Source organism: Quercus lobata, chromosome 6 (assembly GCF_001633185.2).
Source record: "Quercus lobata isolate SW786 chromosome 6, ValleyOak3.0 Primary Assembly, whole genome shotgun sequence".
Taxonomy (NCBI): Eukaryota; Viridiplantae; Streptophyta; class Magnoliopsida; order Fagales; family Fagaceae; genus Quercus; species Quercus lobata.
Genome location: NC_044909.1, coordinates 11,566,453 through 11,579,645, shown reverse-complemented (window position 1 = coordinate 11,579,645; position 13,193 = coordinate 11,566,453). Strand labels below are relative to the sequence as shown.

Sequence of the window (13,193 nt, the reverse complement as noted above, 5' to 3'; positions counted from 1 at the left end):
TAGTTGAGCAAAATGGGACCAGGGACAGGTTGACAAGTTAAACTTAAAGAGAGAGAGAGAGAGAGAGAGAGAAAGGGAACAGAGACAGAAAGTAGTTTATCCGCCGCACTTTGATATCTCCGCCCTTCACTCTATTAACGGACTTACCAAAGCCCCTTTTCCAAACTCTCTTAAACCCAGACCCAAACTCACATTTCATTTCCTCAGATCTCTCTCTCTCTCTCTCTCTCTCTCACACACACACTCTCTCTCTCTCTCTCCCTCTCTCTGAGAAATCACACAAAAATGCAATCCTCGCTATCTCTCTCCCTCTCTCCCCACACTTCCCTCACCATTCCAAGGCCAAACCAATCTTCATTCACCACTTCGGCGAAGCCGATCAATCTCCGATTCTGCGGTCTCCGGCGCGAGGCGCTCGGAGATTTCTCTCCGCTCCTAACGCGCCGAGTCCAATTCAACTCCATTACCGCACGTCGTCGCTCTGCCGCTGACCTCGGCGTCTCCGCCTCGCTCTCCGGCGGCAACGGAAGCCCTCCCAAGTCCTTCGATTATGACTTGCTCATCATTGGCGCCGGCGTCGGTGGCCACGGTGCCGCCCTTCACGCCGTCGAGAAGGTACGCTCGCCCATGTCGCTTCAATTCGTTTTAGTTGAACTTGCAACGAAATGAATTCAGACTCTATAAGCTCAATTACAATGCTAATTGAGGTTAAATTATTTATATCAGCTTAGATCGTCATTTTCACATGCTTCTCTAAGTGAAGTATAAACTGACTTAGCTCAAAATTAAAATTAAAATTATTCAAGTCCATTTCGAACAGATTTAAAAATGCACATTTTCATGATATATATTTGAGCTTGAATTGACTATATTAGTTTAAATCATCTTTAAAAAAAAAGAAAGGAAAAAACAAAAAAAAAACTCTTTTTTGCATGCATGCTATCCAAAATTAATTATTTTAATATAATTTTGTACGATTTCAAACTGTTTCTGTTGGTTTTGGAGTTATCATTAAGAATAGTCTTTGCTGCATATTGTTTAGGAAGTGTTGAAATGAGAGAGTTAAATGCATCATTTTTTTTTTTCATGTAATTTGGTTATAGTAAACTTGTGGAGGAAATTATTGTATTGCTTCAGAGTGAATTTCAGATCATATGTATTCCTAATTTATATCAAATTTAGTCATTATCACACAGAAAGAATTGGAATTATATCCCTGCTAAAATGTGGTAATTGGTATTGTAGGATGTGGGTCTTTCGAGGTGGTGTAAAAAAAAAATTTTAAGTATTGTATTTGCTTTCTTCTTGCTTTTTCATTAGAGGTGAATAGTTCTAAATGTGATTGATACAGGGTCTGAAAACGGGCATTATTGAGGGAGACGTGGTGGGAGGAACGTGTGTAAACAGAGGTTGTGTTCCTTCTAAAGCTCTTTTGGCTGTAAGTGGTCGGATGCGTGAGCTTCAGAGTGAACATCACTTAAAGGCTTTGGGTTTGCAGGTAATAAGCTGGGATCATCATCTTTATTTTAAAGCTTAGCTAACTTTAAATCATATGTTTAGAGCACAAATTCTATTGTAATTTGTAAGTATGTTGGTGGGTTGCTGTAATTCAACTGTTTGCCTTCTTGCAAATCATGATAGGTTTCGGCTGCTGGATATGATAGACAGGGTGTGGCTGATCATGCAAACAATCTTGCTTCAAAAATCCGTAATAACCTGACCAATTCTATGAAGGCAATTGGGGTCGACATATTGACAGGTGTTGGCACCATTCTGGTAAGTTGTACATGCTACCATTTTGGATTCAGTGGTAACACAAACAAAAGCTCTTGTGGTCAATTAGAAAAAAAAATGAAAATTTTGAGCTGTCCAGAACATGGTTTTCTCTTTTTTCTTTAAATTAAGTTTGTGATTAAATGGTTCATAAATTTTGTTCATACTTACGTTTATTGTGCATTTTTCAAACCATTCAGGGCCCTCAAAAGGTGAAAGTTGGATCTGACAAAGTGGTAACTGCACAAAATATAATCATAGCTACTGGTTCTGTTCCATTTGTCCCAAAGGGCATTGAAGTTGATGGTGTGTATCATTTTCTTCTCATCCTTTTTATGGTTTCACTATTTTCTTTTAATGGGTCCAGCGTTCTTCTGGATGGTGGACATTGTGTGCCAGTATTCTACAATCTTCTGCTATGTTGTGCTCAGGAGATTTTAATTACTGAATAATGACCTGCAGGGAAGACTGTAATTACCAGTGACCATGCACTCAAATTGGAATCTGTTCCTGATTGGATTGCTATTGTAGGAAGTGGTTATATTGGTCTTGAATTCAGTGATGTATATACTGCACTTGGGAGTGAGGTAGCACATTTCTTTCCTTCTTTTAGCGATTGTTTCAAAACTAACACTATGTTTGGTTGCCCCTGGGAGGAGCGAAGGGAAAGGATAGAGAAAGGAATGTCAAAATTTGATGACCAGTTGCTTGCTTTTTTTATTGGTTCACTTTTTGATTGGTCTAGGGCTTGGGGAATCACATCTAGTGAATCTCTCCCTTTGTTCCTTAGCTCTCTTTTTCTTTGTAATTAGTTTCTTTTATCTGTTTTTGCTTTTCTCTCTTTTTTGTAACCTTTGATATGCTTTGTGCTTCTTTGCATAAAGCAGTTTTTTGAATTTACATCTTTCTTACTTATCAAAAAAAAAAAAACTTTGCTGAGAATACCTCAGATATTTTTCTTATAAGAAATATAGAAATTTATTGATAAAGGAAAGCTCAGATGGAGTATCCTAAAGATTACAATGTATATGTAGATGAAGAATACCTCAAAATCTGTTCTGCAAACTCCACATGGTTAAATAAACTTGCTTAAACATTCATTGAAGACTCCCTATTCAATAAAAAAGATTATTAAGAATGGATTTTAGACTCACGTTTACTGAGCTTTGCTTTCTTATTTGGTGTAAGAAATATTAGCCATGTAATTGATTCAGAATATGAATTTTATTATCCAGAATATGCCTTGTATATCTATAGGGTTTTATTTCATGAAAGATAGAAATCTTGACTCGGCAAACCAAAACCTTTTCTATTTAGCAATAAGCACAACAGCTTAGCGTCATATTTATGCATATTTATGTTGTTGTTGTTTTATCTGTGAAGGTTACTTTTATTGAAGCTCTAGATCAGCTCATGCCTGGATTTGATCCTGAGATTGGGAAGTTAGCCCAAAGGGTGTTAATAAATCCAAGGAAAATCGACTATCATACTGGAGTGTTTGCAACCAAGGTAACCTGTGGTTTATGTTCAACTATTTGAGTGTTTCCTGGGTAGTTGTTTCTGGCATTTATATTCTTTGGGTATATTCTCTTTATAGATAACACCAGCAAAGGATGGGAAGCCAGTCATTATTGAGCTTATTGATGCAAAGACCAAGGAGCCAAAAGACACTTTAGAGGTAACTTGAGTTCTGAGAACTAGTTGGAAATGCTGCCACTCATTGTCCTTTCAAAGTTATCTCTGTTCTTTGCTTTTCCCATTGACAATGTCCAAGAGAGCACAAGTAGATTGCCCAAACCTTTTCAATTTCCACAATACCAGAGCTGCAAAGAGCTTTATCCAAAATGGTCAAATGCTGCTGTCAATATTAATTTCTTTTCATATGCAGCCATGAATGACTAAATTATGAACTAGTTGATGAGAGCTTGCCAATGAAGTTATTGGTCCCATTAAATTGAGTGTTGAACAAATCAACCTGCGGCAAATTTGAGACTAAATAATGCCGTGTGAAATTCTGAAACCAAGTGTGTATTTCTTCAACTTTCTAGCAAAAAAAAGGCATATGTTTCAACTTTGACCCATCAAGAGTGCTCAATGATACCCGACTTCCTTTGAGAGCTTGCTTTCAATTTACTGTTGAACCTGGCTATTTAAATTCAAAAGCTTGATCCTTTGTGAATCTTAATCATCAGTAGTAGAGACACTTATGGGGAATCCCTGTTTAAGATTAGACCTTTTTGCTTTATATGTCGTCGCATGATGGCATCTGTAACAAACTTCTCAATTACTTTGCTACAGGTAGATGCAGCATTAATTGCAACGGGAAGGGCCCCATTCACACAGGGTCTTGGTTTGGAGAATGTAGGCTTTCTCAGATGCTTATGTGGTTGAGATTATAGATTCGTTGACCAAAGGGAAGTGGTTTCATGTTGATTTTGGTCTTTCTGCAGGTTAATGTAGCAACACAACGTGGTTTTGTTCCTGTTGATGAGCGCATGCGAGTAATTGATGCAAATGGCAATCTGGTTCGTTTTGAATATTTGTATAAGCAAAATCCTTGTGTAGTTCCAGCCACTTGTTACTGACACTAAATTATGAACATTAGGTCCCTCACTTGTTTTGCATTGGTGATGCTAACGGCAAGATGATGCTTGCTCATGCAGCCAGTGCACAAGGAATTTCAGGTAAGTGATAATCAACTGATTGTCTGCTGTTTCAAATATAATAGCACAATACTTTCTTTGACATCCATTTCATCCTTTTTTAAGTGGTTGAACAAGTCACTGGAAGAGATCATGTGCTCAATCATCTGAGTATCCCTGCTGCTTGCTTCACTCATCCTGAAATCAGTATGGTTGGATTAACAGAGGTAAATTTTGAATCTTCTAACTGCATTCCATTGTTTGATATAGTGATGTTGTTCGCTTTGCTAATTATATTCCCATTATGCGTATAAAATATCCCTTTCCCATGTATTTTTTCTTTCTTTAATGAAAACAAGAGCTCCTATCAGCATTCCTGCTTAATAGGCAGCAATTTTGACTAAATATCTAAAATTTGCAGCCTCAAGCAAGGGAGAAAGCTGAAAAAGAGGGATTTGAAGTAAGCATTGCCAAGACAAGTTTTAAGGCTAACACAAAGGCCCTAGCAGAAAATGAAGGGGAGGGACTTGCCAAGGTTACATTTCTTTTACTTTTGTGCGTTGATTTATCTACCCCCTAGCTTAAATAAGTGGTAACACTGTTTCTATATTGTTTTCATGCAGTTGATATACAGACCTGACAACGGTGAGATACTTGGAGTCCATATCTTTGGGTTGCATGCTGCAGACCTCATCCACGAAGCATCCAATGCAATTGCTTTGGGGACGCGTATTCAGGTAGATTTTGTGTGCCAAGACTACCATGTTTATGCACTTAAATTGCTACTTTTAGTTTAATTTGGCCTTGGTAATGAGGCTTTAGTTTCTTTGGTAATCAACTCTGAACATTTGTTACTCATCTTAAGGCTAAGAGTGAAACTGTTTTATGACAATGAGCTCCAGCTCAAAATGTCCCTCCTTTCCTTGTAAAAGCAAGGTGAAGAATGAGGTTGTGGATGCAAGAAAAACTGGGTGCTTGTGTAACTTACCAAAACTGTTTATGCTGCTCAGCAATTCATTGTTATTGTATCTTTTGCACCATGCAGGATATCAAACTTGCAGTTCATGCGCATCCAACCTTGTCCGAGGTGCTTGATGAATTGTTTAAATCAGCAAAGGTGAGTTGTACTGAACACCACTAGAATGTTTTCCTTTTCCATGCTAAATTGTAAGACAATGATAACTAGGATAGCTTGGCAGTTGATATATGAATGGCTGGCAAGATATTAGTAGCGTATGAAGCATGTCTTGTTACATTTTGTAATTCTTTAGACTCCTTCATGTACATTTCTATGTACATGAAGTAGTCTCATTCAATACAATTCTTAGGTACTTGTTAAAAAAAAGGGCTTTAAACATATGCACATCCCTGTTGAATACAGTTAGCTCCACAGTAGGCATAAAAAAAAAAAAATTCTAATATTGCATTATCTTTATATTACTTGCGCATCGAATGGCTATTTTAATGTCTTTCTGATGTGTAAACCCATAACTTAATATGGGCAGGTTAAAGCTCAAGTTTCTAGCCCAGTAAATGAGCCAGTTGCAGTCTAAGATTCTCAACAAATCAATATATATTTTTTGAAGAAATTTGCTTGTCATAGGGAGTTTCAAGGAAATATGCACGTACAAGCATCAGAAGAGATCAACACATTAGCGACTCTACAGAAAGAAAGAACAGACTACAAGAACAGGCCAATTTCTCAATAACAGTTGGGGCCAAAATATTTTGCAACTTGGTATCTTGGTTTCTTAGTTTTGTCCATGTCTTGCAGAGATACTTGTATTCATAATGCTTTGATTTGGAAACTTTTCCGCTTCTAAAATTTTTGGTTAACATTAGAGGTTTTAATAATAGCGAGGCTATTTAATGTTTGCAACCTGTTGTCTTTGTTTTCTAGTTTTGTCAATGTCTCAGAGATATTTTTATCCATAATGCGTAGCGTTGATTCAGAAACATTTCTGCATCAAAGCCATTTTGCATTTCTTCTCAAAGTTTTCACCTAAACGTCTGGAACAAAAGAGTATCAGCATTGAAGAATGCTACTCTTTCTTATTTTACCATTCCAAAAAGTTACTTTATCAATTATACCATACCATTTTACAATACACCCTACATCCAAAAACTCTATTATTTTACTTTTTCATTAAAATATTATTTTTTAATATTTCTTTTACATCATCATTTTTTTTCAGTTAAGGATATGATTCTAACGGAAAAGGAGTAGAATAAAATATATATATATTTTTACCATCGTGTTACAGTACAATTCTAAACTTAGAATTGTACTGTAGCACTATTGCAAAAAGTTTTGCAATAGTGAGATATACCATTTTTCGATGCAAAGATTTTTGAGCTATGAAATGCCAAAAATACCTTAGATATAGTATTAGCATTTTTTAATGCTAATGCTTTAAGGGCTCTAAAACAGGCTTGTTTAGAGCGAACCTACTCCTCCCTTGAAAACCACCCATTATGATAGAGGATTATTTAACAAACCTCTGGGGTCAGCTATGATCCTTGTCAAACTAATCAAAGATTGAGAACCATTTAACACTGACCACGAATTTATTTTTGAAAAAAATGTTGATGGACAATGCACAAAGTCCTTTTTCTATTCCAGATACTCAAGACATGCATTTCATTAAACGACAGGGCAACGAGAAGACAAGGCGCATGGCAAAGGCATTCTAGTTACCTGCAGGCTGCAGCTCTAATAAGTACCAACCAATCCCAAAGGGGCTGTTTGGTGAGTGAGTTCAAACTCACATTTTCACATTTTAAACAACATTACACACATTTTCACACATTTTCACCCACACGTATTTCAAAAAACTTCAAATAACAATTCTCAACTACTCTACCAAACTCCCCCCAAAGTCTCAAACTTTGGATCTGCTAAGGACATCATTGGACTAATCAAAGTTGAGAACTATTTTTTGTTTTTAAAATGTTAATGGGCATTGTCAAAATACTTTTTTTTAGTCCAGGTACTCAAACATATCTATGAGAAATCTCCTTCAATTAGATATGGATTTAAAGAAAGGGACATCAAAAGAATTGACCACTGAGCCGTAGGAGGCAGGAGAAACTCTCAAGTACGGTTCTAAGGAAAGGAATTTCCCTGCCTATTCTGACCGGGAGAACAGGCCATTTAACAGGAAAATTTTGAACTTGCGGAGGCTTGGTAGGCCATTCAATAGGAAAATTCTGAAATTGCAGAGCTTGGTTTGATCAAGCCGCTGAATATTGGAAACAACCTAGATTCGATCAAGCCGCTGAGTATTGGAAACAAGCTAGATCGCTTACTCCCAGGAATTATATTGCGGCACAGAATTGGTAGAAGATCAAAATGTCATGAAACAGGAATTATATTGCGGCACATAATTGGTTGAAGATCACAATGTCATGAAACAGAAGCGCAAAGTGAAGCCAAGGCACAGGGCAAATCATTCGAAATACGTGGGTATTAGCCAATCCCAACCATTTCTAAAATACCATAACAAAATTCATTAATCTCCACCATTTTTTATGACACCCCTAATCATAATCAATAAGCTTCAATGGTTCTTGTTAGGCGACAGAAACAAAGTATACTTAAGCATGAATTAAAAATACATGATCGATGCTTCCAATTCTTCAAGTCTGGCTACAAAAGGAGTTAGAATACGGGTATGGGCTAAGTAAATCAATGGGCAGCCTTGGTTCTATTGAAAATACCAGTGTAAGTGAAGACCCGATTAGAAATGATATAGATAAAAACACTCTTAGTGGGAGCGATAGTGACAATTCTAGTTACAGTAATGTTGATCATTTAGTCGGCGTTAGACATTCATAATTTCGTATACTCCCAATAGGAAAGTATGAACATCAACGTGTACAGTCATCACTGTAAACAAAAGTTAAGGCGGGTTTGAAATCTAGCTTTTTTTTTTCTTTTTTTTTCTTTTTTTTAAGTTCCCCTGAAAAAATATCACATAATTACGTAAAATTGTTAGCACAATGAATCCAAATAAGCATGAGCGACAAGTTCACACAAAAATCAAAAGCAAAATCTGGTAGGAAATTATATCACGGAAGAAGACAAGCTCATGATGGAAGCAATCAGAGGGATCATTTTCTTTTAACACTAACCACTTTTGGAAGAAGTTGCGATATTTTCCCAAATCTCAATTTAAATATTTTGTAACCTTAACACATTCATATTTTTGCTATAGTAGAATAGAGTCAAAATTTGTTTATTTGCATCAAGCTTTCGAGGGGCACTTTCAAGACTTATTCAAACCAAGTAAAACTAGTCCCAATGAAACAAGAATTCACATAACTGTAGGTTAAATCAGTTGCCAAACAAAAGCTCACGAGTAAGGTTCATATAAGTATCCACATCAAAATCTGAGCACTACTGATATGACAATCCACCCAAGATCTGATAAGAATTACAAAAGAAAGCAAGCAAATAACGAAAGCAATAAGAATCTTTCTTCTTTGTCTAGTGACTTGAAAGCAATACTCCCAAACCCACCTCAAAAGTGTGCTTAAAAGATAGTTTAATTGCTTATCAGCACAACATTGTCGTACCCCAAGAGTACAGCATAATTAGCTTACATCCTTACTCCATGGTACACAATAATTAAAAATCTGTTGTTCATCTTGAATTCATTGCTGATTCAATTCCTCATAGTCAAACATAGCCACCACCAATACAAGCCAGTTCCATCTGCCCCATCTCAAACAACTATGGTGCACAAAACTATTGATCTTAAGTTAGTGTACTACACTACTTTTTGCTGGGAGGTTACCCCCATCAATAAAGGAAAGGAAATCCACCTACTGGAGAAACTCAACCTTGCATTGTCTTTTCTACAGGAGAATCTGGCCAGAAAATGAACAATACCTACAGATTCAACCCTACGTATTATTCTTCATTAGACCATTGACCAATCCCCTAACCATGCCTCAAATACAAACTTATCCAAAATCCCTTCCAAATAGGAGAAAATGTCATATAAAAGTAGAGTCCACTAATGCTACCTAAGGTGACATGTTGACAATAAGGACATTCTTTTGAGTCCTGCATAAGACCTCAGACCAGATGGTTGTAAGACCATACATATATGATCAGAGTGAGCTCCTTCTAAGAAATTAACTCTAAATGACCTGATAACTTGTTCACTCTACACAAACTAATGAGGTAATGAGACTTGGCAAAGGAAGTAGTAAGTAGGCTGTTATCTAAGTGATCATCAACCAAGGTTTCCCAGTCCAAGTAATCTTGAAATCAAATTTGCCATCAATTTAGAATCATACTACATTATCTCAAACAGAAATTAATAAACATCCTAATTTGAACCAGTAATTTATAAATACACATCACTCGTCACTAAAAACATCCATGGTACAAAAAGCCAACAATTTAACATGAATCCTCTTGCAGGATTCCGCAATTACACTCCTCAACAAGCAATCTTAACCAACATATAAAACAAACCGTCATCTAAAGCTACAATCATCATCATTCATCAACTTCACAAATTTCAAAAACAAATAAGACAGTAAGGCATAGGCTCCAAATTCTCAATTAAAACTTAAAAAGTATCCTTAAACAAACATAAGTAACAAGGCATGAAGAGTGCAGCCCCTACTAGGAATTAAACAAAACCCCATTAGAGTACCATCAAATCCCTATCTAAAACATAAAGGCAAAACCATAGATCTTAAAACAAAAGAAAAAACGATTTCCATTTCTGACTGTCTTTTTTGTCTGTCCATTCATCTACTCTTCCTCGCTAGCACCCTCAGCACTCTTGTTGTTGTGCTTCCTGGCATACCTCTGGTTCCTCAGAAACTTTGGATCCATCTACACCCAAAATTTAATAACATCAAAAACATTAGCTTTTTTTGCATAAAAACATTGAAAATCATCAAAAACCCAACAAAGAGAAAAAGAAAAAGTACCCCTTTGGTGGAGATGTGGCGGTGCTTGCGGGGTTTCTTGATGCCATTCTTGTGGGCCTTGTAGGACTGGTTGTGAGCTGTGTGATTCTTCGACTTTGCCATCTCTGAAAACCCAAAATAACACACACACACACACACACACACTGTTACTTGATTAATCAATCTCACAAAAACCCAAATCTGAATTTCTGTTTTAGAGAGAGAGAGAGAGAGAGATTGGACGCACCTGGAAGCAAAGAAAGAGGTGTGGCACAGCTAGGGTTATGTGCTTTTGACGGAGCAGAGCTAGCCGAAATGAGAGGATTGGCAGCTTTTATATGATTCTGTGGGAGGAAAGAAACCCTAGTTCTGTATTATGTTAAATGACGGATTTGCCCCTCTTGGGTTTTTATGGGGTTCGGCCCAGAAAAAGGATTCACTGAAGTAGATGGCCCTTTTGTTTTCTATCATTCTTGTGGCCCAGATAATATATGGGCTTTTTTAGTTCTTTCATTGTGACAAAAAAAAGAAGAAGAAGAAGAAGAAGGAAATTATAGAGTAATAGTTAGCCCTTCAGCTTTAAAATGTAATACTCAGCCAGCTCATTGTTTAATTATTATTATTATTTTTTAAGAATAATGATGCATCCATAATATTTTTACAATAAATCTTAGTTGGCAAATTGTTACTAGTTATAATATGAGTTTACCATTAATAAACATGTATATACCCCAATGGGCATCCACAAGTACCTTTCCTGTCCAAAAATGTACATACCCATATAAAATCTTATAAGTGAATATATATAGCCCTAAAAATAAAAATATATTTATAATTTATTATTGTTATTTTTATGTGACAAGTTGGGAGGAAAGTAATCTTCACCTACACCCTGAACCCGCTACATATTAAGATTTAAATCCCCACTCTTACCTTATACCTTATTTGCTTTATGGATTGGTTAAAATTAAATTACCATGTCTATCTACAAGGACTTTTTTGAATGGCACCTATGTATATGTAGACATTACAACTTTCAATTAGGTTTATACAAAAAAAGTACTTTTTTTTTTTTAATGGAAACAAATAAAATACTTTAATATCCATAAAATGTCCCCCAAAAAAACTTTACTAAAAATAAAGATTAAAAAAATGTTTAACAAAAATTAAAAAATCAATTTATTTTACTATTCAACTAACTTTTACCATTATTTCAACTATTTCAACAAAAATATATTTGTGGGGCCCGGCCCAGAAATGATGGGCTATTCCAAATTCAGGCCCGTCCGAGGAGCGTCCTGTCCGAAGAGAAACCACGTATGAAGCATTACTCAATCCCAATAAACGCCAAGGAAACCTGTCCGAGGAGTAACACCTCCTCGGACCTCACAAAGCCCAGACGAGGAGCTCTCCCCAGCCACTTCAGTTCATCCTCCCAACATATAAAATGAATAAAATCCAAAATATCCCATGGAGAGCTACCACCACATTAATTGCGCCCCAACCACCCTCTTGGCCGCATTAATGAGGAAATGACCCCTGAACAGTACCGCCTTGGCCTCTGCAACTCACATAGGGAGAGATGAAGGCGTCTGATGGGACAGCCACTCAAGTAGATGCTTAGATGGTCAACAAGTGTAGGGTTGAGATGAGAGAAGGGAGCTATATAATGTAGTGGAGTCCCTTAGAGAAGGGGACGAAAAATTCTGTATGAGGAACTAGAGAAATAAACTTACACGTGAGAGATCCATTTTCGTGTCTTTATTTTCTGCAATCATATTGCCCATGCATCAGACTGAATAGACTCGCTGAGGCCAAGTTCTTTGACCCATCCTCTACAAATATTTATTGTGGGTTGCGCTTTGGGCCAGGGCCTGATCAATCAAATTTGGGCCAGGAAAATCGTGCAACTACAATTGGCGCCGTCTGTGGGAAGAACTAGAGCATCAACTAGCACAACGGTCAAGCATGGCAGAACTAGGTCCGCACCAGGAGAATCCTTACCAGGCTGACTCCCAACAGACACAACCCCCCGAGTCCCAGAGGCAAAATAACCCCGTCAACCCAGGCCACAGGGGAAATCGTGAGGGAAGTGTGCATATTATCCGGACAAGCCAGAGTCACACTCAGACAGGTAGTTACGTGTCCCAGAAGCGAAATAGTCACCAGGCCATGCAACGAGAGATAGATGATCTAAAGAGGAAGCTACGACGAGCACAACGAAGGCGATCTCCTTCAGACTCAGACAAGTCCTCTAATGCGGAGGATGTGAGTTACCGACGGAGGTCAAGGACCCCCCCAAGTGAAACCTTTACCTACGAAAAGGAACCACGCCCTGTGCGGAAGTATGAGAGCACATCTAGTAAGGGTTCGGGAAACGACGCCATGAAGAAGGCGTTGGATCAGGTTTCAAGGTCCCCCTTCACGTATAGAATCGAAGGGGCTGAGCTGCCCCGACGGTTCAACCAACCAGCATTCGCCATCTACAGCGGTCGATCAGACCCGGTAGAGCATGTGAGTCAATTTAACCAAAAGATGGCGATCTATTCGCAAAATGAGGCCCTTATGTGTAAAATCTTCCTGTCCAGCTTGGGATCAATGGCGATGAGGTGGTTCAACGGCCTGAAGACAAATTCCATAAGCTCTTACAAGCAGCTCACTCGGGATTTCTGCTCTCGCTTTATCACCAACACCAGAGTCCCCAGGCCCCTCGGTTTGCTATTGCCCTTGTCCATGCACGAGGGAGAGACTCTGAAAGCATACTCCGATAGATACTGGGAAGTATATAATGACCTGGATGATAACCACGATGCTGTCGCTATCAGCACATTCAAAAGCAGCCTC

General features: G+C 37.7%; 2 protein-coding genes across 2 annotated transcripts; one reads left to right on the top strand and one right to left on the bottom strand.

Annotated features, from left to right (window-relative positions):
* Positions 1-6,294, top strand: LOC115994938 (dihydrolipoyl dehydrogenase 2, chloroplastic-like). Its single transcript, XM_031119282.1, has 15 exons — positions 1-615; positions 1,352-1,498; positions 1,642-1,776; positions 1,974-2,079; positions 2,236-2,360; positions 3,157-3,282; positions 3,371-3,451; positions 4,072-4,134; positions 4,224-4,298; positions 4,379-4,457; positions 4,542-4,642; positions 4,837-4,950; positions 5,039-5,152; positions 5,461-5,532; positions 5,921-6,294. The coding sequence occupies exons 1-15, from the start codon at positions 286-288 to the stop codon at positions 5,966-5,968; spliced, it is 1,716 nt and encodes a 571-aa protein (XP_030975142.1). The 5' UTR covers positions 1-285; the 3' UTR covers positions 5,969-6,294.
* A 3,666-nt stretch (positions 6,295-9,960) lies between these two features.
* Positions 9,961-10,706, bottom strand: LOC115995090 (60S ribosomal protein L29-1-like). Its single transcript, XM_031119521.1, has 3 exons — positions 10,597-10,706; positions 10,371-10,474; positions 9,961-10,272 (listed from the first exon to the last, which is right to left on the bottom strand). Exons 2-3 carry the CDS (start codon positions 10,470-10,472, stop codon positions 10,189-10,191), a joined length of 186 nt encoding a protein of 61 aa, XP_030975381.1. The 5' UTR covers positions 10,473-10,474; positions 10,597-10,706; the 3' UTR covers positions 9,961-10,188.
* Positions 10,707-13,193: the final 2,487 nt, after the last annotated feature.

Excerpts from the sequence above, each read along its gene's own strand:
- LOC115994938 (XM_031119282.1), top strand. The coding sequence starts at position 286 with ATGCAATCCTCGCTATCTCTCTCCCTCTCTCCCCACACTTCCCTCACC. Across the intron at positions 1,499-1,641 it reads TAAAGGCTTTGGGTTTGCAG|GTTTCGGCTGCTGGATATGA; the intron begins GTAATAAGCTGG and ends AAATCATGATAG. Across the intron at positions 3,452-4,071 it reads AGCCAAAAGACACTTTAGAG|GTAGATGCAGCATTAATTGC; the intron begins GTAACTTGAGTT and ends ACTTTGCTACAG.
- LOC115995090 (XM_031119521.1), bottom strand. The coding sequence starts at position 10,472 with ATGGCAAAGTCGAAGAATCACACAGCTCACAACCAGTCCTACAAGGCC. Across the intron at positions 10,273-10,370 it reads GCCACATCTCCACCAAAGGG|ATGGATCCAAAGTTTCTGAG; the intron begins GTACTTTTTCTT and ends TTTTGGGTGTAG.